The sequence below is a fragment of the Accipiter gentilis genome, chromosome 23 (assembly GCF_929443795.1).
Source record: "Accipiter gentilis chromosome 23, bAccGen1.1, whole genome shotgun sequence".
Lineage (NCBI taxonomy): Eukaryota > Metazoa > Chordata > Aves > Accipitriformes > Accipitridae > Astur > Astur gentilis.
The window spans coordinates 7,137,977-7,163,014 of NC_064902.1; the positions used below are offsets into that span (position 1 = coordinate 7,137,977).

The 25,038-nt window shown below is 37.1% G+C and overlaps 1 protein-coding gene across 1 annotated transcript; it reads right to left on the reverse strand.

Annotated features, from left to right (window-relative positions):
• Positions 1-677: 677 nt before the first annotated feature.
• On the reverse strand, positions 678-24,294 carry LOC126049660 (inter-alpha-trypsin inhibitor heavy chain H3-like). The gene is made up of 22 exons (XM_049826414.1): positions 24,177-24,294; positions 19,947-19,970; positions 18,613-18,779; positions 17,466-17,570; positions 16,882-17,044; positions 15,823-15,933; positions 15,070-15,195; positions 14,385-14,501; positions 13,437-13,605; positions 12,988-13,113; positions 12,556-12,737; positions 11,048-11,233; positions 9,952-10,091; positions 9,398-9,552; positions 7,561-7,566; positions 6,774-6,800; positions 5,812-5,859; positions 5,068-5,181; positions 4,276-4,480; positions 3,011-3,183; positions 1,275-1,386; positions 678-1,174 (listed from the first exon to the last, which is right to left on the reverse strand). Exons 1-22 carry the CDS (start codon positions 24,264-24,266, stop codon positions 1,045-1,047), a joined length of 2,676 nt encoding a protein of 891 aa, XP_049682371.1. The 5' UTR covers positions 24,267-24,294; the 3' UTR covers positions 678-1,044.
• Between the last annotated feature and the right edge of the window lie 744 nt (positions 24,295-25,038).

The window sequence follows — 25,038 nt, forward strand, 5'->3', positions numbered from 1 at the left end:
CTCCTCTTTCCTCATGTGTGTCTGCATTCTAGTTTCCCACACACTGACTTTCTCTCCTTGTCATATAACAGTACAGAAATTTTCTACTTTGCCATGTAAGACCACAATTGCCTTGCTATGCCTGACTTGATTAAAAGAAAACTTAAAGTAAATAAGAAATCTGCTCATTTTTTACTTTAGAACTAATAGTTTACAATTTCTCCAGTACAAAATGAATATATAAATAAATGGTACACTTCTTGCCCTGAAATAAGTACATAAATTCTGTTACGGGAACAGAGGGAGGAGTTTTACTGCAAGACAGTAAGGCTCTTTTACACAAAGAAAAGATACTGTCCAAAAGATATCTGCTATTACTTAAATCTGAGTGCTGTTTGGAACTGTGGCATTTCATTAATTTATAAAGATATGGGCATTCAAAAGTTAAGTTCAAATTAAAATGCTAAAATACAGATTTCCTGGATGCTAACAGTCATCTCAAGCGATGGCACCACACCAGCCCTCAGCACTATACAGTCAAGTGGTCAGATGGTTTTAAGTACTACTGAATTATGCTGAAATATGTGCTGGTCTGTCAGCTGTCCTCTTGTGTTGAATTGCAAACTACATCTGGCATCCTGGGCTTTGTGAAACTGGAATGAAAACATTGATAGCTGTTGGAATAACACAAGAAAGCATTAAGTACTGATGTTTTTATTTAAATCACTCCTGACACTCATTTATTGATTCAAAATTGGATAAAATGTTTCTGTTATATTTTTCAAAGTAAAGTTTTAAGTCAGAATTTTAAAACTAGTAAATTAATTCAGTAAAATTAGTGTATTTCAGGGGATGAGTGATATCTGTGCACACAAGCAGAATAGCTGTTTAGCACTTAAGATTTGATCAAATGTGCAGTAAAACTCTCTGTGAGAATCCACTGTATCTTGGCATTGCCAAACATGGTAAGCTTATATATTTTTAATAGTTCTTTAACATTGAAAAATACTATTCTTTCAGACAAATACTCTGTATACCCATGAATTTGGAGGAAGTTGCAGTTGTTTAAAACAGACTGGAAACAATATAGTCCGTATGAACACCATCTATCAGCCCAGCTCCATTGTTATGAACAAACCAGCAAGGAATATCAACGCCATGCTTAGGATCTCTTCTGTAATCCTTCTGCCAGCCCCTGAAGGGGAAAATACAGTCATGGAAGTATTGAAGCAGAAACTGCACTTTGACAAGGTAATCTTTCTTAAGTCTTTGCTAAGGGCTTAATTATTTTTTACCTTGTTACTGTCAGTTCATTGTTTTTAACAATCATTGTGGCATCTGGTTTCTTGGGATCAGACCCAGGATGAATTTCAAGTATGGTGAAGTCAATGGGGTGGAAAAACTGTCCTAAAAATAGAAGCCAAAATTACTATTTTGGGCATGTTGCACACATTGAAACAGAAACAAACCAAACAGAAACTCCAGAACTTCTTTCTACATGCTGTTTTCCATGTCCCCTCAGGGTTTTCAATAGATAAGCAAACACCAAGTTTTGTGTAAGGTTGAACATATGCCTACGGTATTACTTACTTTTTATAAACCAGAATTCTATGCATATCATCTGGATCTAAGTTCCAACTTCTGAGTGCACAGTAAAGCTAGCCTTTTCTAGATATCCTTCAAGATGTCCTCATTTTGTGTCTTGTCTATTCAGTTGTATTCATTACATACTCTCCAAGTCTTTAGCTTTTTTTAATCAAATAACGATAAAGAGTGTTGATCTCTGAAATTTTTGGATGTGATTATGCTCAGAACAAGGCTGACTTCCAAGGAATTTTCATACTCCTGCCAGAATTAGCTTTCAGACACTTTTGCCCTATCTGGGCTGGTGCAGGATGCTGCTGGTGCTTTGAGTGCTGTAATGAGCACAGATTTTAGATTACTTAGTGAAGTACAGAAGCAAGCTCAAAGATGATGACAATAGCGATGAGATGTGTCAGTGAACTGTAACATGGTGTACCCGCATGTCATGTGGGCTTTTGAAATTTTCTTGCTACTTGCAATTCACCACCATAGCAGAATAACTTCTGTGTGGAGAAGTCCTTTAGCCTGAGGAGACTGGAGCAGGAAAACATAAATAACATTCCATCCTTATGCTGCTCTTTTTCTGTCTAGTTATCACATTTCCCATGACACATGTGCTACCACTGACACCTTGGCTCACTCTCCTCAGGCCTCAAGTGCATACCAAGACCGAAAAGAGTAAGTTTGCAGCAGTTCATTATTTTCCACAGTGAGTAAATTTATTGACCCAAAATGAACGTTTGCTGCTCTTATCTGATTCTGTAAGTGAAAATTGGAAGGCAAGGGAAAATGGCTGCTATGTGTGTGTTTTCCAACGGAGAATGCACACCACAAAACCCACTACACTGGCAGAAAACAGGATTCAATGGGGTCAAAATTTTGAACCCTGAATTACCAACTTCTTATACTAGAATTAAGAATGTTAGCTAACATGAGGAAAATCTTAGATGATACAAGGTATTCTGTGATTTTAATATATGTTAGTAAATCAAGATATATATACCTTAACAACAACTTTTCTTACAAGGATGCACTAATTGAGGTTTGGCAAATTTTGATCGAGCAAATATACATTTTCTCAGAGTGCTTGTACTTAGGAGAAAGTTGATAAGATGAAAGGAGACAGAAAACCATCAAAAAGACTGGAGGAATAGTGTAGTAAGAAAAAAGAAATCTGTATGTGGGATTTAGCAAGATAAAGAGGTTTAAAGACTCCAGTGAGAACAATGGATGGTAGTGCTTTCAGCAGCAGCAGAGAAATTAATGAAAAGATAATGCATAAAACCAGAGCCCAGAATATTCTGTCAGAAATCTTAATAAGGCCAGTCAATGTTATCTCAGTTTCCTCCGCTATCTCAGTTCAGAAAGGCTAATTATAAGACTTTGTCTACAAATTTTGTAGCCTCATAAGGAAAGACAAGCACAAAAACACTAAATAAAGTCATACCTAATAATCCATGGGTCTGTTCAGACAGTTTATCACTTTCCAATGTATATAGTCCTAGGAAATCTTGGTGGAGAGGATGTTTCTTCCATACTTGGTGCAAAACAATAACAAATGAGGCACTGCTGCCCATTAAGAGCACCAGATTTTTTTTTCTGTTAATTATCAAAGTTAAACTGAGGAAAAAAGAAAAACTTGACTTAGGGCATTGTGCTTCCCAGACTTAACAGCAATAAGAAGAAACTTGAGAAGAAGAAACATGTCCAATTAACAAACATGGTTTTATAAATTGCTCAGTGTTTTTTAAAATAGAGGTTTTGCTGCCTAGTTTGGTCCGCATAAATCGTCTGTGTTCACAGACAGTCCAAGACTCATACCAAATTACACTGTAAAAGGTTACTTAGCCTTTAAACTTTTCAGCAAGATGTTTCTACTAAAACTCATCCTGTAACAGTACAATTAATCACAGATAGGTTAGCGATATGTAGATACAGCACCTCATGCTCAGTAATAAAAATGTTATTAATAAAACCATCACTTCCTTGCCTGGATGCTACCTGATACCTTTTCCTTTTGTTTTTCAGAAAAGACAGCTCCTGAATTGTCTAGGTTAGTGCTAGGATAAAGATTTGCTTCTTATTGTGTTAGTGATCATCAGTGTGGCTATCATAATAAAATAAGCATGCTGTATGAATAACAGTTCTGCTCCCATGCTCCTTCTGTTGCAGTGCCATGCTTTGAGAAGGTATTAATTTTGTTCCAGGTACACAAAGAAAATGTAAATAAGGAGGAGGAGGAGATGCTGCCCATTCCTTTCCTGAACTTCCTTTTGCACGAGTATAAATGATTCTGTAATAGATAGATCTCCAACTGACAGGGCAAAATGTACCTATTCTATAAGTATCACAATTTCCATTTCTTAAAATGGAGATTGTTTACAGCACATTATTATGTCTTTGAAAGATAACACACTATGTCTAATGTTACTCTTTAAATATTTGCATTAAGCACAATACCAAATCTAGTTTTACCTTAGTCATAGTAATAGAAAATCAGGGAAAATTCTTCACTTACTTATTCCAAGCAGAGGAATTTATGAATAATCACTCAGCAGTTATACAACAAAGTAGAGAACAGAATCCAGCAGGACTTGAATCAATTTCTTTTGTATATTCAGACAACAAACCTTAAAAGTACATTATTGATCAACACTAAAAAAAGGTGTAGAAAGTAATACAGGAGCCTGATACTCTTTCTGTAAGCCTTACCCTTCTTGTTGCAAGGTGACTGAGTCAAGCCAAGTGAAACCTGTTTTTTCATTACCATTCTGAATTGTGATCTTCTCAGGAGTTACTGTAAGTTTTAAATCCAGGTGCTTATTTGCAATACCAAGTTTTCCAAAATATGTGTTTTGGATCTTTGCATCACTATTTGCTCTCTTATCACCAATGAGTTCTCCATTGACTGTGATGCCTAATATAAAAAGGAAACATCAAGTATTGTTTTATAGATAGGACCTGATCAACTGATATCAAGGAGTGTCATGGAAATTTAACAACAACCCAAGGAAACAAATACGTGTTGAAAAATAGATCAGAATTACTTGTGCATGTTTGTACCAAAGTAGAATAAAGTTCTGGGGCCTGTTCTGAGGATTTCTACAAAGACAACAATCACTTTATTGAGAAAAGTTTAGTATTTCCTAGAGCACAAAGAGTCTGTGATGGGCACAAATAGCCTGTGTGACATAGGTATCTCTTTACTAGGTATTCCATGAAATGGTAACCTAAGGATTATTTTATTGCTTGTATTACTACTCACTGAGACAAATTATGTCTCTCAACTCTCACAGTGGTTTTCAAACAAAGTTTAAAAGTTCATTTTGCTCCAGGAAGTGAAAACGCAGTCATGGTAAAGGTAGCCTATCACAGCTACTGGAACTCCTACTAACTTTGCTGGGAAAAAAGCTTACATGGTATAAAAGAGAAACAGCCTTTAAACATAAGACATTTTGTTGTAAGCATCCTGATTTACTGTATTTAAAAAAAATTAAAACTCACCTGTAACTGGGTCATTTATTAAATTTAAGACAGCACCTGGGTTTTCATTGATATTAAAACAAATGGCATCTTCTTTTTGTGGCACTGATATAATGAAGTGTGGGTCTCCATCAACTGTGAAGGCAAATGACTGGTATTTCTATAGGGATACACAGGTTCAAAGTTCCACATGAACATTTAACATTGTGGCAATGGAACTGCTAATGGTGGGGACCAGCAGGAACTGGTCCCTGCACAAGCTACACGCCCAGCTTAGTCCAGCCCATCCTCCAAAGGAGTGGTGGGGTCCCAAGGAAGCTGCTACCACCTCCCCAAAGTGAACTACGTCCTTTTCCCCCTCATCTTTCCCAGGTACATGATATATAGCCTGTGTCTCTTGACCACTGCAAGATTTGGCACGTGGATTGTAGGTTGAGGATGGCCACCTCTAAGTGCTTATCTCTGAGGGCCATGAAAGTACTACTGTAGGCAGGAAGTTCATCTGAATAGAGAACAGGCAGTTATGAACACAAAGCCTGCCAATGGGAAGGAGGACTAAGAAAATGACCACATATAATCTCAGTGACTTGATCTTTAAAAAACATTTAGAGATGTTTAAAGTAAATTAAAATACTAGCTCCTTGGAAATAAGAGACGGCTGCATTTGTGGAAGGGAATTATCTAAAAGACTCGTAAGAATTGTGCAATTTAGTCTTAAATACCGTCTTCTGTTCTTCTTCCAAGCACACTATTCAAACTACTCACCACTAGTATACCATGCAGGGTGTGCCGTATATAGGTAAGATTGTGGAGCTGCAGAGAGTAAAGGAAAAAAAAAAAGTTAGAAAACCTTACATCAAAATGGAATATTTACACACTATCATCTGCACAAATGTGTAAGATGTCAGGAATTTAATATGCTAGGTAAATTGCTAATTCCATCCTAGTTTTTAAAGCATATAGTCCATGGAATGACAGTTTGTGCCCCTTTTGAATCAAGCAAACCTTCAGGATACAGATTTCACTTGTAGTCTAAATTGCTTTAAGGGTTTCCACAAGGCCCAAGTAACATATCTGTAGGACACAAATGTCTCAGACTTAAGGATTCAGTTGTCTATCAGCAACGATGTGCAACATCATCCATTGAAAACTTCTGAGGTTTTGACATTTGTTTTTTTCCAGAATGAATTTAAGTCTTTTCAATGAAGACTTGTGAAAACTAGACAGAGGCAGAGATTGAGAGAGACTGAGACTAATCTCCAGAGCGAAAACTGAAATCTAACTCTCCCATCTCCATGATTGCCCAACCAGCACTCTGAGAGTCAGTTGCTGTCTCTCTCTTGAATAAAACAGTTTCTTTTTGTATAAGTAACTGAACTTATTAATTTAACCAGAGATGCTGACATCATAGTCCCTTGCTTTATATAATTCCAAAGGAGAGGCAAATTCAAATCCATCCTCAGTTCTTGAGAAACAGCTTTCAGGAAAAAATGGTGGTTTGATGAACCAGTATTTACTCCTTAAAAGCTATTTAGCTGAAACTTTGTCATCTGGTATTATTCAACCTTTAAGTGTGTTTTTAGCAGTGAGCAGAATTTGGAAGTATTTGTTAAAATACAGTTGTAAACCCAGAAAAGGCAGTTTCTATCTCTCTGGTAGTTTCAGTTGTCTGAATCAATACTTCTGACAGATGCTGCTTCCTTCAGAAACTTAAACTAATGACTTACCCAGTGTAACACCTGTGATAGCCTGTGCTGTGAATGAAACAGAATGTTTTAGATGCTAGAAAGAATAAAAAAACAATCTTTCCCACTTCCTTCCTTCCACCAAACCCAACTCCAAAATATTTTAATTATGTATAAATTTCTAAATATTTAAAAAGAAAAACTTAGTCAAAACAGTTTATTTAGTACTGCAACAAAGCAAATGTCATGAACAGGCAGAAAGCACACCCTACTTTTCAGCAAAAACGTTACTTCTCCAAAGGCATGGGGTTTGCTCTGTAAGGGGCTGGGACAACCTGCTCTTCCCCAATTCCTCTGTGCCATCTTGTTCTAAACTGTACTACTGGGAAGTCAGTAAGATTTACCCTCCTGCTTCCACATTTTTTTAGTCTTCTACTCTTTTTACATCTGAAGCTATGGAGGGGTGTCTGAAGATGGGCTTTGTGCTGAAGAAGTAGCAATCACAGCATCAATGAAGACATCTCTATATGATAGACTGCTACACACAGGTATCTGGGAGCCAACAGTGCTAGCCCTGGAAAGCAACTTAGTTGTACTGGGCCTGAATTTTGTGATGGTGGGATGCTGCAGTTATCAGAGATGGGGGAACCACACTGAAAATTGTATTTACAAACTTTTCCAGCTGAAAAGTTTTTAATCTATTTATAACACAGTCTTGATTTATTCACCAAGAATTTTATAAAAATATTGCATCCTAGATCAAGTGATGCAGGAAATAGATCTCTAACAGTTAATAATATTAAGTAAATTTAACAAGAAATGTACATACCTTCAGCTGTTACCATGGGCAGGTAAGAAGTAAAAGGAAGACAAAGAGAAATTTACAGTTTCAGTTGTATGATTAAACAAGAAGGATTCTGACACTGTTAAAACATATTCTAAGAAAAAAAATTAAAAACTGTTTGACAATTCAACCAGGTATCTTCAGTATTTTACAATTCCATTTCTTCCCAATGATACAACTCAATATTTGTAGATCAAACAGAAGCCCACTGAAAGTAGAAAGCTGTTATGTGGGGCAGCAAAACTGCAATTAATTATGCATATGACAAGAGCACTATTAGTAATTGTTTCATTGTTATGCCATTTCCACATTGCAAAATGTTCCTTATTGGTTTTACTCTTTTGCGGTTTTCAAGGCATTTGATTCATTCTACTAATACTGACTGGATGATTCAGTAATCTTATTTGTGAATCTAGACTCTAGAGTGTGTAAAAATTATTTTCTTTTCTTATACAGCAGCAGCGTTTTGAGTATTTTCTTCTATTATTGCTCTATGTTTTCTATATACAGAGATGATTTACTTGGAAAGAGGTTCAGAAGAGGGCCTTCGTACTACAAGTACCTGGAAAACGAAAGCAAAGAGCTGAAGATCAGTCTGAGTGGATGCCACTTCTGTCAGATGTTTGGGTAAGTTTCTCCATCTTATGGAGTCCAGCTGTAAACTTTAAGGTCATTATGCTGTATAGTGACTTTAATGTTAAATTAACTATGAAGTGTTTTTATGTCAGTATCCCATTATGATAGTTATGAAAAATAATGCAAAAAATTTATTAGCAGAATGCCTGAAGAATTATTCAGAATTGGAGGACACTTAGCAATTAACTGGTTTCAGGACTTACTCCAGTTGAAAGAAAAACCCAGTAACTTCCAGCAAGCATCTCTGTTATACTAAAATGCCGTAAGTTACCAGGCCAAATTCAGGAGACGAGAAAGTTTTTTATCTAGAAGCCAGCTGAGTGCCCACAGAGAGCCTGGGAGGAACTTTTAGGGGACCTAAGCAAAAGGTGGAGGAAAAAATAATGGATGCTAATAGAAGAGACTGGAAAGCCTCATGAAAGGTTTGTCAGACCTGTTGAATGAGGGAGAGATGAGGATGGCCCGAACAACATATATAGATAAGGGCTTTGGGGTGCACTGCACAGATAGCATTTGCCTTATTTTGCTAAAGAGGAATAGAGTCATTTTGTTTCACACAGGTTAAACAAAGAGGCTGAACTGTATGAAAACACAGTGTTTCACTGAGCAAGTAGTTAATAATTAGCCAAAGTATCAGAGGAGTTGAGAACAAATTGTGCACCTTCAATATAATTGCTTCTCTTTCTGCAGTATATATGAATACTGTGTTTTACAGATATAATCTCCACCTTTTTACAAGCTGATATATCCTGCATGAGGAAGATCTCATGCAATTTCCCCCTTTCATGTAGAAAGATGTTACTACATCTATCCCTAAGCTGAAGTATGTAGAAAAATAAAGGAGAAAGTGATGTGAACTAAACTGAATATAGCTGGACTATTAGATTAGAAATGCTTCTTGGGTTTGGGTTTTTTTTGATGTAGTATTTTATATATTTAGCTTAAAACACAATTATTTTGAATTTATAGTATTTTGCCTGTATGATTTAGTAATGAAGGATGGTTTGATAGAAATGAACTTTACAATGAAAAATAATTTTACATAAATCATACACGTGCAAGGCCTGGAAAGTAGATTTTTCAGATATATATTTAAAACTATGCCCACATGAAAGCCTTTCTTTAGGGAAGCATCAAAGGAACACTTGGCTTCTCAAATAAAGTAAGATTTTGAAAATGTCTATACCTTCAATGGGTTTATCAGCAATCCCATCTTGATTGTTATAATCTTCTGGCTTTGTTACCACCATGGATGTCAGGGGCGTTACAAACTTGTATTTTAGTGAGAGATCCAGGGCTTTGGCTGTAAGATTCTCCTTTTCTTCTCCTGTAGCTGCAATACTGAATACAGGTAGAGACTCCTAGCACCAATGATTGCTAAATTGCTCACTGAACTCTGGATTAAATATTTTTCTTTGAAGTGAAGTCATTTCTCTGCAGCTAATTTATTGATAAGGAATTTGTTACAGTCTAAGAGCACTTCTGATTCTACTGGCTATCCAAGAAAAAGGCAAAACTGTGCTTTATATTTGCAGTAATTTAAAATTGTTTAATTTGCAACCTGAAACAGGAATACTGAGGTTGGAGAGGAGAATAGGTTGGAGGATTTTCCTTACTGTGTTTTATGCTTTCCCATTGGCACCTCAGTGTGATGTGAATTTCAGCTTCACATCCTAGAAGTTGCACCAGTCAGATGGCTTAGTGGATTCATAGCTAAGACATTATTCTAGATATAATTACCGTTTTTCCAGGAGTTGTTCAATGGTGAGATAAGCCCAGAGCCTTTCAATGTAGTCTCCAAATATGTATTCTTGTTCCTGGAAAGCTTTATCTGTTTGCTGAGCATCTTGTTGGGTAGTATATGACAGGGCATCATTAGCCTGTTAGGAATAAGGAAACTTCCTGTATAAGTAGCCAGGGACTTCCAGAACCTCCCAAAATCAAGACCTTTACATCTGAAAATCTTATTAAATTGAAAAACAGTACGGTGCTATGCAGCATGTGCCCAGGAAATTGTCAGTGTTGTATCAGGATCTTTGTTTTGTTGCTTCTGTGAAGGTTAGTAGTGTATGCTGTAGGACATAATGAAGTTTCCAAATTCACATGGAATTTTTGTTCATTAGAATTTGGCTACTCAGGATTTAAAGAACTTTGATTATGACACCGATTTCACACAGGAACATGTTCAAGCAGATATGCTGGCTAGCTTACTATTAACACTTTATTTGTAGTTGAAACATACCTAATTTCATATAATATATTTAATATACCACAGTGCATGGGGCATATATGCAGTTCACAGTATTTATGATAACATGATCTATATATGTTTGTGTTGTGTTTCTTGAATATCAGGGGCAATTATTTTTACAGAATCCAGATCTGGAGAGGTATTTAGATCACTTGGTTTGTATTAGAAGTAGACTTCTATTTTAAGAGGAAGGCATTTCAAATATTCAGCTGGCTTATCTATCCATCAGTTTTCTTCACCCAGTGAAGACTAGTGTCTGTGAACACTGAACATTAGGCTCCTGAAAGAATCAGGTAGAGTATTTAGAGACTAAAAAACAACAACAACAAAACAACAACAAAAAATTTGTTAGCAAAGCTAATCCGGTTATACTGCACAAAGTTGTTCCAGACTGACCCTTGTATACCTGACTGAGGCAAGTAACTTGCAGTTTTAAAGGCAATGACTTGGGCTCATCTAGTTTCTCACATATGCAGTAACACATCCTGCCACTGAGGTAAAGAAATACCAGTAAATATTTTAAGTATTGCCAGCTTTGAACATTCAGACATTTTGAGTACCTTACTTAAAGAAATCCATACTTACGCCTTCTCCTCTCACATCTACAGTCAAATGGTTCTGGTTGTTGTCTATAAAGCGCCCAGCCACCACAATCTCAGACCCATCATAGAAATGCTTAAAACTGTTTTTAGTTAGGCCTGATATTTCATTTTCTGGGTAGTTTAACTCTATATCCATGAGCATGGGATTCGACACCTCATCATAAAATCCCTGCAGGATAAAAAAAAAGGAAAACATTTAACTACCATTGTTTCTTTAATTCATAGGTAGATCTGTACCCAAAACCATCCTGCTATTTTAGCAATGAAAACTAAGTGTATTTTAGAAGAAATATTTAAATATTCAGTTAAATCCCAGAGCACAAGGCCTAAAAATCTACAAATAATGGAAATGTGAAAGGACATACGAACTCTTCAGTCTCAGTAAGAGAGAGGAAAAACACCTGAGAACAACATGCTGTGGATGATGAGTTCCATCAATGTTCATCAAGAGGGATCCCTAAGCTTTCCCCTATTTGATGGAAATAAGTTTCTAGATCTATTCCCTGCAGAGACTGAAGTGACAACATAAGCCAAAGGAGACTAGGTATTTGATTTTGGCAGAGCTTGCAATGAAATCCAGTATCTAAATTCTCTGGTGAATTTTTCAAATGGCTGCTATTGGAATGTGAGAAGTAAAGGTCAGCTCTGTACTGCCTATACCTGTTCTCATGTCTTATACAACTATAAAACGCTTCAGAAGTACAGTAAGATACATCTGCTTGCAGTAAGTTCCTCAAGACAGAATATCTAGAGCCTTTTTTGCTCTGTCATCCCTCTCTTCCCTTGACATGACATTAACTACATGATCTGTGAGGTATGGGAGATATAATTTTGCTGCACACCAAAGTGTCCTTCAGAACGATGACTTGTGTCACCCTATGCCAAGTTTTGAACTCTTTTCGTAGCCCACAGTGTGGGAGCAGCTCGGAACACCTGGCATTTGTTTTCAAGAGTGAATGTTAGAATTTGTTGTGCTGCATGTTTGCCAAGCCCTTGAAGAACTAGTTTTACAAGGTCAGGTCGGAGGATGACCTAGTGTACGCCTGGGAAGATGTGGCTGAAGACAGTCACGAGTATGTGTATGCAATATTTTTATCTTTAAGTGTTCTGAGGACTGGCAAACAACCCAGCTGAGCCAGGTATGTGTTCCTGTGTTCGTAATATAGACTGTATGCCGTTAGTTCTTTCCAGATCCTTGTTGAAACACATATAAGTTTGATTCTTTTGTGAAATAAACGGAATCTTGTACAGATAGCTTGAGCGCTTAATTCAGTCACTGCACACAGTATCTCCCTTTTACTGTCCTTCTACTTTCTGCTTATATAAGGGAAGGGGAAAATTAAATGCAACTAATATTCTGATTACAGCAGACTCTTGAGTATCTCAGTACCAGATTACACTTTGGGATTTTGATTACTTCAAAATAAGAACATCTGTATAGTTATCTGAATTAAGGTATCTCTCATCTAATTTAAGTGGTGATTACTGTACCTGAAGCTGTAAAGCTGCATCAGAGTCAGGATAAATCCGACGGGCCAATCCTTTATTCTCCAGCGCCATCTTCTCCAAGAAGCTGTAGTCAACACCATAGCCAAAACCAAGATTGTATAAGGGATATTTTCCTTCAATGGCTTTTTTTACATGCTCCTGAATCTCCTGAGTATTTGATACGCCTGCATCAAACCAGAAAAAGTTTGAGTTTTCTTCATATATAGATAAAATTATCACAAAACAAAATGTGGCTAGTTGTATTTGGATTTCTTAGGAGGCGTTATCAAAAATTTGTTTTAGTAGTATGATGCTGGTATAGTAGAATTTAAATCATGAAAACATCCGGAAGTCAAAGATGGAGGCCAATTTTAACTGAGCATTTTTTTGTTAGTTAATTCACTCACTTTATTATTCCACCTAACACAAACTTACCTACGTTTGGTTGGCCATCTGTTAACATAATAATTATAGAAGCGCTTCTCTTGGGTACAAGGTTTCTTTCATGAGCAGCATTCAGCATATCAATTCCCCTCATTATACCACCATGTAAATTTGTCACTGCAAGGTAGACATAGAAATTTGGTTTCAGCACAGATATTCAAAATACAGGCCCATTTTTCACTAAAAACTGACGAGCTCTCATTACAATAGGAAAATGAAATATTTGGATTTGCAAGCAGGGGGATGTTTAGATAGAAAAGTACCTGGACTTTGGAAACATAAGAAAAAATAGATGTCATGGTCTGAGTAAATTTCAATTTTAGAAATGTCCCACCAGTAATTAAAAAAAAAAAAAAAAAAGCTTTAGCATTGTGTTCACAGACTGAATCGATAAATTAATTTACACAATGACCTATTGGCAAGTCCAGTAAAGTACTTACTGCCTGCAGTGTCAATGCCCCGAACAAACTTCCTCGCTTCATCCAAATTCTCAGGAGTGGCCTTGATTAATGTTTCTTTCCAGGTCTGTACTTCACTACCAAACAGTATGAAATTGAAGAAGTCATCTTCTTTAATGTCATCTAAGATTTTTAGAAGTGCTTCTCTTGTCTATAAGAAAAAGAAATTTAAATGTATGGTTCAACATTTAACAAAATAGGTGCTTACAGATTTGACAAGATTAATCTCTCAGCATTTGGGTATTTTTAACTTCTACACAGTATGTCGTCAAAAGATTCTGAGCTTGTTCTGTCCTTGCCAGTCCCTGTGTCTATTTCACAGTAACTCCAGTGGAGTCAGCCAGTTGCAATTACACCTGGTAAATCTTTGTAGCTGAGATGAAAATCAGGTCTCATGTCATGGATCATTGTTTACACTGACGTAAGCTGGCATGGCAAATTGAAAGTGATGGGAAATGGGTAGCTACAGGTTGGTGGAGAAGCTCATATGCAAGCAAGCATGGATATTTTGATGTAGCACCAAAACCTGAAAATTCTGAGCGTTAGCTTAGAATGAGGACTCCTAACTATGAAAAGAGCTGCCGCTTCCCAGAGGAGACAGAATGAACAACATAGATAATGCACATAATACTGTATGCACATTTTAATTTTGGAACTGTCCAGTACCTGTCACAGAGCTCTCTGGAAATGTTGATATTGAGAGTTTTGAACTAATAATATTTATAAGTAAGTAAATGTGGCCTGAATGTATATAATTTTGTTCTGCAGTAACGCTTCAAAATAGTACTTATGGTAGTGAGCATTGGAGAGGTCACAGCATAAAACCACTTGGTATAGCTTAAGCGGCGCATATGCACTATAAGCCACCGTGTCCCTTCTGTCACAACAGAGGCTCTTTCATTGGGACTTTATAGTAATGTAATAACTTACCTGTTCTATTTCTCTTCCAGACATTGAGCCACTAATATCTATTACAAAAATTACATTCTTGGGCAACTTTGGTAGATTTGCTGGTGCAAAGAAGTGTACAAAGTAGCCATTGACAATCTGAAAAACAAAATGTAAAAAACCCCCAACACCCCAACTTTTGTATATTATAAAGATAAAATGGATAAAGAACAAATTACTTTCATTTAGTGCCTAGCCCCTGAGTGGACTAAAAGGTTTTAATGGCCCTTGACCAGTGTCACCTCTGTCCATGGGCCCAGGAGCTTCATTTAAGTGCAAGCCTGGGCCTTTAGCCCCTGCCTGAGCTACACTGTAATAATACCCGTCTCCAGCTGTGCCACAGCCATACCTGTTCCTGTCCACGGACTCCACTGATTTGGATCCTGTCCTGCAGACTGACTTCCTACCTTGACCTCGGGCTGCCTCATCACCACAAACTTGCCTGATGACCTGGACTCTCAGTTGAATTTGACTACCACCTCTGGCTCTGCCTTGCTCAGGTAGTGTAGGGAGTGGGCTCGTGGCTGGTGAAGCCCCTGAGCTGCCAGCTGTGTTGTCACACTCAGGTCCCTCTCCTTTAGGGAACAGCTGGCCCCTGCTGCTCCCTGACCTTTACTATGCGAGCTAAAGTGTTCAGCAGTTCAAAATTTCCAGCTGTCAGATCTACCTGCAAGTCATCTGGAGCTGTTCTCTTCACATCATATCTTACAGTAAAATCCCCATCCAAGACAGACTGTGAGCAATTTGCACAGGTTCGCTGCTGATCAAGAGTTGGCCTGAAAGAGATATGCCCCTGAAAAGAAAAGCCTTCATTAGATCTGAACCTTAATAGATGAAAATTTTCTACAGAACACAAAGAAGTTTGTTTTTTTGTAAAACTAGTATATTTATACTCACAGGCATGAGAATAACCTGTTTTATCAGGTTAGGTATTAGTTTGTATCAGTATGTACTTATGTATTTATTGATGGGTAACTGATATATGAAGGCTGCTATCTAGAGCTTTCTTTATATGTTCACTTCCCCAACTGCCTTGGTTCAGCCCTCCACTCTGAATGACACCTTTGATAAGGCTGTTGGGCAGTCTATGTCTTAGGAATGCTATCACCTCCATACATGACAAAACTAGTTGTTACTGACTCAGTTCTTCTGTAAGAAATAGTCTTACCAGTATCCAGGTTTCCAACTACTCTGTGGGACAAGGGCTACTAGTTTTGGTACAATATCATGCTAACAGCTATGTGGTTTCTGAACTGCATGGAGATGGCTAGCTTGGAATTCAAAGCTCATTTGCACAGACAAGCCTTTATTGCATTTTCTCTGTGTTTTTTTTCCTCTCACTTCCATTGCTAGCGCTGACATTGTTATTTCAGAATTATAACCGTAATAAATAAATTATGGAATGCAGTAGTCATCATACCTTTTTGTCTGAAAAAATTTTTTTAATTATATTTTGTAGATCATTGGTGATGAATGTTCCTTCTGCTTCCAGCTCAGTGATACCCTGGGGCTCAAAAATATTTACTTCAATCTGAAATATTAATTGAAAATTCATTGTCATTGATTACCCCACAATATATCACCAACTTAGCCATTTACAGGAGGATCAGCAGGCAACTACAGATGTGAAAGAGGGCTTTTCGTAAAAGCAAAAGAAATTTACTTCTGTAATTCATAGTGGCAGTCCAAATCCACACTTGTGTGGACACACCATCAGCCAAACAGGCCTTTTTATACACAGAAGTTAAAAACAAAGCTAGAAACAAATACACCTTAATAGAAATATAATTTGTTTGACAGGTAGATACTGGAATTTCGTAAAATGTCAGTAAAAACTCAAGTCCTTCAAAAATACAACCCAGCTGTTAGCTGTGAGTTGTGCCCAACTTCACCCTATATTTCAGTATGCCTTCTATCATAGTGTCTTTAAAATAACACTTCATAAATTCTTATAGATGCTGAGTTTTTTAATGATTTTTACAAAACATTTTCTGGGTATACAAAGGAGAAAAATTTTGCCTTAGAGCTGGGTTTTAGTAAGGCAGACAGGAGTGATCAAAGACAAGTTTTAGCGCACAAAAGCTGCAGTATTCTAGAATGCAATATATATACCACTGTAATTTAAGATGATGTAATTTCATGGCAGTGTGAGAAAGGTGTAGTTTATGCTATAAAGGCATTTATAAAAGCTATTAGTCTTCTATTTTACCCCAAGGCATCGTAATGGCTTTTTCAGGTTTCCATACATCATTTCTTTTGGAGGGTTAGTCGCTGAGCCAATTTGTCAGGCTTACAAATAAAAACCTGCACTAAAGCATACTGGTGTGGACTCCCCATGTGATTCATTAGAAATATTATCACGGGCCTTTAGCTCACCTGTGAACCAATGGGAATGACCATGGTACTCCACTTTCAACGGATGTACAGAATTTCATTATTTCTTAAGTTACAGTCCAATTTGATAAAGTTTGCTATTTACCTCAAAATCTTTGACAAGCTGCTTTGGTTTTACTTTGATGAACATCTCATATTTTCCAAACTGTCGCTTCAGCAGTTCCTCATATGTAAGTTCAAAAGTGACTTTACTGGCTGCTTCAATGTTGACGGAGACAGTGAATTTTTCTGTTTTTCTCCCTGAAGCTCTGTATTTAAGTGGGTAAGAAAAAGAATATTTTTATCCTCTTTCACAATATTTATTGTTTGGTTTGCTGGAATATGATTTTCAAAAAGGAGTAAAACAAAGATGGGACTTTTGATCTATTGCTAAAATCGTACCCAAACTGTAGAATTCATTCAAGTTTCCCAGTGAGCTCAATCCTAGGAACAGGTCATACAAAGTCAGTGAAAGTTGCAGAAACAGTCTTTCCATAATTGCAGATACTGCCTGCTTAGTCAGAAGTTATATTTCCTTTTTCTAATTTATACTACAATAAATCTAATTTAATGATTGTCTTTTGGTCCTGTAAAAAACAAACTTCAGAAATACACCAGAACAAAGTATTTCCAATCTCACAATTTGCTATGGCATGATGGTGTGGAAGCCATACAAGACATCATTCTTACTTGACAAGACCAGCAGTCTGTCCCTTTGAAACAGCCTTCTCATATTGTTTTTTTGCAACTTCTTTTTCCTTTATGGTTCCAGGATAAGTGACACCATCAATTGTCCTGCAGATGAAAAAGTCCTAGTTTAGCTGAATGGTTTGCACCAATACATGAAAAGTTACTGCAGGCAATTCTCTGTTTATTGATCGGTTTGCTAAAAATCACTTTCAGTAATCTGATGTTGCCAAGATTTGAGCACTTTCACTGAAGCTAGTCTTCTCAGTGAATTTAGCTGGAATGAAGAACTCTGTGCTCAGTATCTTAAGAGAATCTAAACCAATTTTTACTTTGAAAATTCATTAGATCAAAACTGGGCTGACAGCAACACTACTTACACCTGCCATATTCCTACACTTCAGCAGCTTGACCATCTTGTCTTCATCTAATGGCAAGCCAACTCTCCGGATGAGAATCATCTGTCCAAATGTAGCTGTCTACAGCAGAATATTTCATCCTTAGATTCCTTACACCATTAAACAGGCATTTCGCATAGGGGATTAATCTCATCCTATAATAATAGTTCTAGCATGCATTAAGAGTAGTTGTGCCCTAAAAGCTACTGTTTCTTTTTACTGAAAATAAAACAGGTATAGCGTGATTAGCAGAGACAGACGTGTTTAAACTGAACTAAACCTCATAATGGTGTGAGAATTGCGTATTATTGCAACTAAAGGTACAAATATAAAGGAGTAATTCTATTTCCTGCCTTTCATTCAAATATGATTTTTAAATGAAGAGATAAATTAAGATATAATGCCATCAGGGAAATTAAGTAATGGAACTTTTCTGGTTTGATAACACCAGAGTAAGTAAGTGGTACTTCTGAAAAGGTGAAGGGATTGCCAGAGAAGATTCTCCCATTCCCTGAGGTCCATGATGATGAATAGAAATAATTGAAAATTAGTCATCTTTTCTATAGATGTACCAATGTTTGCCTTTCTCCAAGTATCTTGCATGTTAAGTTAATAGTACCAGAGAATTCCTCAGCAGGCATTTAGAAATCTATCAAATGGCAAAGTAAAAATGAACATTAGGGTTCAGTTTCTCCTAGTTGTGTTTGCACAGATTTTTAGTCTTTGCTAACAATATTGTAAAGATTACATACATGCTGAAGTTGGTAATGAAGGCTGTCTTAGGGAGTTCAACATCAAAGAAGACTTCTTTGTGCACATTTCCACGATTGACAGCTCGACTGGTGATGACATTGTGGGCAAATCGGGAAGTTATTTTACTATCAATTTTCATGCTATAGATTTCTATCCCATTGACAACCTGTAGATTGAAAAATGAAAAAAAAAAAAAAAAAAAAAAAGAGCTAGCTGTTACACTGATGTCTGTGTTAATCAGCCATAATCACATTTTTAAAAAGAAATCACGGCAGGACATTCTATCACTCTAAAGCAAAACAGGAAAGACCTAATCATAAGAACTGAAGCACAGCTGTGTTTCCTTGGATATCTGTCTCACTGCCACCACAGTACTATTCCATGAGGTATAACTATAGCCTCTTTAACAAAATACTACCACCACAACAAAGATCATGCCATTGTAAGAATAATTTTTTTCTCTACTGAGACTGTGACTTTTATTTATGATTAGTCAAAGAGCACAACAACTTACTGCTGCCTCACTGTATTAGTGACTGTAGTTATCAGCTTAGTGGATGACTCCTAGAGCAGGGATATAAATAGTCATCTTGTTTAGAAATAGACCTAAACAATTTCGGATGGCTCCAAATTCCATTTTGTGTTATTGTCAACTTCCTCACAACTGGGGCTCATTTTAATTTAAACAAGCAAATGGGTAGGGCAATACTTATTTTCTTTGAATGCTCAGGTATAAGGTTGCTGGAGAATATATGAAAGCATAGGTAACAACAGATGTGACTCCTTAGGCAACTCCACAACGTCTGCTTCTTGCAGCAAAACCAGCACTGGAAAGAACCTTGGAGTTTGTATGGTGGGCCTGATCTCTGGTGGGTTGATTAAGAAGGTCCTCAAACAGTCAAAGCATTTAAACATTGCTGAAGTGGAGTCCAGGTGCCAAGTGGAATCACCTCAGAGATGAGGTCTCTTGCCTTCCTTAGAAATAACTACAACATAAAGTAAAAGTAAAAATAAAACCAACATAGAATGGATGTCAGAGATACAGAGGTGACTTCACAGAACTTTGCTATTTATTCAAATACAACGAGGTTAAAAATAATTTGTTCATTCTCTTTCCTTGTCCAGGAGGTTCCATCAGAGCTTGGAAAGGAATTGTCTAGTTAGTCCTACTGCCTAAAACAAGCAGCTCTGGGCTACTCCCCTCATCATACGCAATCAGAAATATCCACTTGCTCAGACTGGACTCACAGAAACATGTTGTGAACACAGTTAAGAACATTCTTGTCACTATAAATCTTTCTCAATAGCCTGGACAAAATCAAGCCTTACTCACCAAGTCATTATCAGCATTTCGCTTCTGTAAAGAGAAAAACAGGGAAAAAAATCATGACTAAAGTAGGAAAGCTACATTTAGAAATAAATCACTTAGCACCTATGTAGTTGTCTTATGCTTCCAAGTCAAAAGAAGTTGTCCAGGAGAAGGAAGGCTTGAGAAAGGTCCTCAGTAGTAAACTGAAGTAAATCTGGGGGAAGAGCAAGGCATCTAAGGCAGGTATAATTATTTTGCTTACAGTATTCCCAGTTTTGGTGAATCTTCTGGTTTTCATTTGATGTTAGTGCATCTTAAATACCAAAGGTTTGAAAGATAAGTTAAACTTTGAATGCTGCTGATTTTGTATTTTGCTCAAGTGACACAAGAAGAAGTTACCTCCTTTCAGCTGAAAAACAGTAACGGACTGCCTGATGATGAGGGGAGAGTGAGGGGAAAAGAGGCTTGAATGCTCAGTGCCATTTATATTTAAATGTCGTTGAGACTAAAGAACACACTAAAATCTGCTTAATGTGGCTTCCTTGAGTAGAGGTTGGATGTGTGGGTATGTCAAAGTAAAAACAGAATATCTTGTCCTGAGAGTGACATCTTTTTCTTGGGAATTCCTCTTTCTGGGCCCTGTGGTATGTATTTTGTCTTTTCAAACTAATTCTCCTTTGGAAGAAAAAGGGGGTTTGTATCAAAGCATAAAAAAACCGTTTGCACATTTTTTTTCCAGTCACACACACATCCAAACTATCAGGCATCCTTCTACTCTTTCAGACTTACTCCTAAATTTTTCCTGTTTCACCCCAACAGCCTGCCATTCTAACATGAATAGGTATGATGGTAATTCGGCAGGCTAAAAGAAAGGAGAGGCAGTCACTGTGAAAGGCTGCTTGGAGGGAAAAAAGCGGTTAGAACTTTTTTTTGGCATATTTGCTCCCAGAGTAGGTGCAAATATGAGAAGCTCTACAAAAATACCGTGTACTCTCTTCTGAAAGAGAGAACAAGCTTCAAACGTACTTACTGAATCATGTTAAAATAACAGCTTGTGTAATTCAATTCCTGTAAGCACGGCTGCAAATACCTTATCTCTTTTGGCTCTAAGAGCCTCATGGGTCACATTTTGTGCAAGCATGTTTACCTGCTCCGCCAAATAGAGGGGTGAAGACACAATAAAGTAGCAAGTCAGATACACATCTCAGGTACATTTAAGGCTTTTGTTACCTTTCACAGTTAGGAGTTTTACAGGTTGGAAACTGAGACACAGAGGGTTATTTTTTATTTTGGAGTTTATTCAAGACACTATAGTACATCTATGGTAATGCAAGTTTTTCTGGGGGGAGGCTTCTCAGCTTCTGTAAGAGTCTGGCCAAAAAGTCTGTGTATGTTTCTCTAGGTTCATCTTTCAAACTGTTATTGCCATACAGGTGATTTCTGTGTGTACGTCTCTCCTGTTTCAAAAACGTATGTGGGCTTTTTTAGTGCCTGTGTAGAGTATGTACCAATTCAGATCCATCCTTTCCCAAACTGAAATTATCTTTTCTATATCTATACTGTCATTATGGTTAATAATTTCCCCTTACAAAACACAAACTGAGGTATGGACCCTGGGAAATGAAAAGCTGGAAGTCACTGAAATGTTAGTTTGGTTAGTACAAACTTTTCCTTAAAGTGGAATTACCAAACAGTTTAAGAACACAAAAAACTATAAAAATGTGTTCTTTAGTTACAAATTCTGCAATTCTGACTACTATCACCTAAATTAAAAGATACTTTACCTTCATTTAACTTTCACAGAATTGCTGTTGTGCACATTCTTTATCAGAATTATGGGTTCTACAGTAATTTTGAAAGAGTTCTGTTCTGATTCTGTAAGTATTTTGGGGGGTACCCTGCCATTCTCATTGAAAAAGAAAATACAGAAAAATGGCTCAGTGAAAGGTAGTCTATTCAGAATTAGTCACTTCATACTTGGGCTGATCTTCAGTGGAGATGCTCAAACCCAGCTGGACATCGTCCTGGACTACCTGCTCTAGCTGACCGTGATTTGCACAGGGGAGTGGATTAGGTGACTCTGGGATTCTGTTTTGGTTTTTTTTTTTTATTCTTAATGATTCACTTGGATATAGCTAGAGACCTCACTAACATCAAGGTCATTTTAAGCTATGTGGGCAGAAAGTGATAGTGTCCCACTAAAAAATATGTTATGCAATTCTAGACCAAACTGAGATTTTAATATCCTCTACCTTGTGTAATTACAGTTACTTGATAAAATGTTTCTATAGTATTTTCACATATTTGCTGTTGCCCCAATTATTATAATTTTTTTCAGTTGTATAACAGTAACAAATTCTGCTTTTGTTTAATACTGTTTTGCTGCGGTAACAACAAAGAATACATGTGCAAAATATCTATGGAAATTGGAGAGGAAGAGCAGAGGAAACATGACATTTGAACTCCCAAGAGAATAGGGAGGGACAAGAGGGCTCCCATTACGGTACTTCCTGAAAGAAGCCTTGATTTTACAGCTTGGGAAACTAAAACACAGCATAACTAAATGATTCAGAAAAGTCTGTACAGTTAACTTGAAGTGACCTCTGGGAATTCACAACACTGAACACAACACTGATATATTTGCATATATCGCCAAGTACTACATAGGAAAAATAAGGCATGAAAATTCTTTCCAAATCTACAGCAACATTACAGATTTCATCATCCCAAGTGATGCTAATTGGTTATCACAGGGAAGAGACCATAATGCAGCTAAGCTATGTAAACTAAACTTCCTTGTGAGCTATGTAGGAGTCTCGCTGCTGCCAAAATGAGAGGGCCATAAAAGGAAGGCCGTATCATCGCTACCCATGCTTTGAAGGCTTTGAATATGTAGTTCTACAAGTAAGTTTTTAATCTAGAAAAAACTTTCCTACCCTTAGTAGCTGCATGCATAGGAACAAGGTGTACAATTGCATGTAGGGATCTTTGATTCGGATTTTTGTTCAATTTTCAGCAGAACTGGGTCTGCCAATTGTGTTTACTTGACTATGGCTTTAAAAGCAGGTTTGACAGCTTCAAAGTCATCAGCCAGCCAGACTTCCAGCCATGCTTCATCACTCCTCACTGGAATACTACTTGCTCAAAGGAGCTAAAAGAGGGATGGGGACTGAGACCTTCACACTTACATAGCAATCTCCTCCATTCCAATCAAATTACATTTGCATAAGTATATAACAAAACTGGGAGAATCAACTGACTTTTCTGTAGTGTTCTGCATGTATGGATGGAGCATTGCACAGAGCTTTGGCCATTTTCCATTGAGAAAGGCTTTAGCATTGCAAGACATATAGAGAACAACAGGTAGTATGGTAATCAGAAGGAAAAAGCTACATTATATCTGGGCTACATAATGGTTAAATAATAAGAATCCATAGCATCTCCAATTTGCAGATCTCAATCTCAAGCTGATTTTTAAAAGTTAGATACGTTATTACCCTGATTTTCAAAGAAAATGTCTTGGCAAAGACTATAACCTAATCAACAGAAATTGACTGTAAATTGCTTCATCCTGCTTTACCCACTAACCTACAATGCTCCCTAAAGAATTTGCCCTCTGTAATTTTTCATTGTATGTAACTACTGAGAGGGAGCAAAATAATTTATTGAGGTGAGGAGTAGTGGCTGACAACTTAACTGAAGAAAATTAGGCAGAACATCAGGAAGCACCACATTACTCAGAGATCCAGTCAAAAAAAAGAATGGCCCCTTTGAGGGAGAGAGATATATTTCATGTTACACGAACATGCAAATCCTTCGAGAAAAATCCTACCATGTCATTTGGATAGTAGACATATTTACCTGGATACCATGTTAGATCCGTTTTCTGCTTCTTGGAAGCATCTTTTCACTGTTATTTTGCATTGCTTTACAGGTGCTAAAGTCAGTTCCCAAGCTGCACCAATTGTTTTACACATTTAAATATAAGACAGCTAAAACATTTACTGTTATGTGATGGTGAGAGGGAAAATAGAGGAAAGTGATGCTTTTAAAAAGGGAGATAGGAGAGCTTCTTCAGAGCTGATTCAAAACTGAGGCTGATTAGAGGTAAACTAGTCTGATCTTGAGTTCACTGGTAACAGAGAACACAAAGCTTCTGGTGGCAGCACTGTATGAACTGTCTGATAAATGTTGATATATGGCAGGAAGTTAATCTATGAAGAATGGGAGCCCCATTCATGGTTGATTACTTACCTTGATGTTTCTGACATGTGCTACCAAAAAGTCTGATGAAGCAAAGGCAGGAATCAATAAAAAAATACAAAGCAACAGATGGTTTTCCATTTTGGAAAAAAGTAAGGTTCCAATCCGAACGATATGCATAAATATATAATGCTTTGTTTACCGAGTGTTAATAAATAACCCAGTGTGAAAAGTGGGATTAAGCATTAGGCATTCAGGAAAACCCAAATACTGAATTTTGAATTTGCATAATCTGCAGAATACAGTTACAATATAGTGTTACAGAATTTACAGAATATTTCAGCGATGTCTCTTCTATGTAATATCTCCAAACAGAAATTCAACAGCCGTTTCTGTACCAGCAAATGAGATTGACCTCTGCTCCAGATTCACCTCTTTTCCAAACGAAACCCGTCATCTTTCTGATACCTTCTTAAAGGCTGTTCCTGGCTCAAATTTATTACAGCCATAACAGAGCTTGCAGTCTCTTAAACCCATTTATGCTCCTCTTCAGAAACTACCTCCTGTAATCCTGCATATCACTCAGGTACCCAGCTTAGGTATCATTATTTGACATGTGTCCAGAAACTTCGTATTACATGCTTTCCTATTCATCGTCATGGCTGAAACCCAGGTCCAAGCTCCCAGGGTCTTGCATCTTGCACAATCAATACCCATTCAGCCTGCTGCTGCAAGGCCCATTTTCTTTATTTGTTATCTTGACAGCGTTAGTTCTCTCTTAATCTTTTCAACTGGTTTCATCTCTTCGGTTCTATGAAACACAAACTTTCAGGTCCGGGAGTTAAATGCTCAGTGATAATAAAGTATTCAAGGTCACAGAATTTGGGGTATTTTCTGTTTTTCCTGCAGTCAG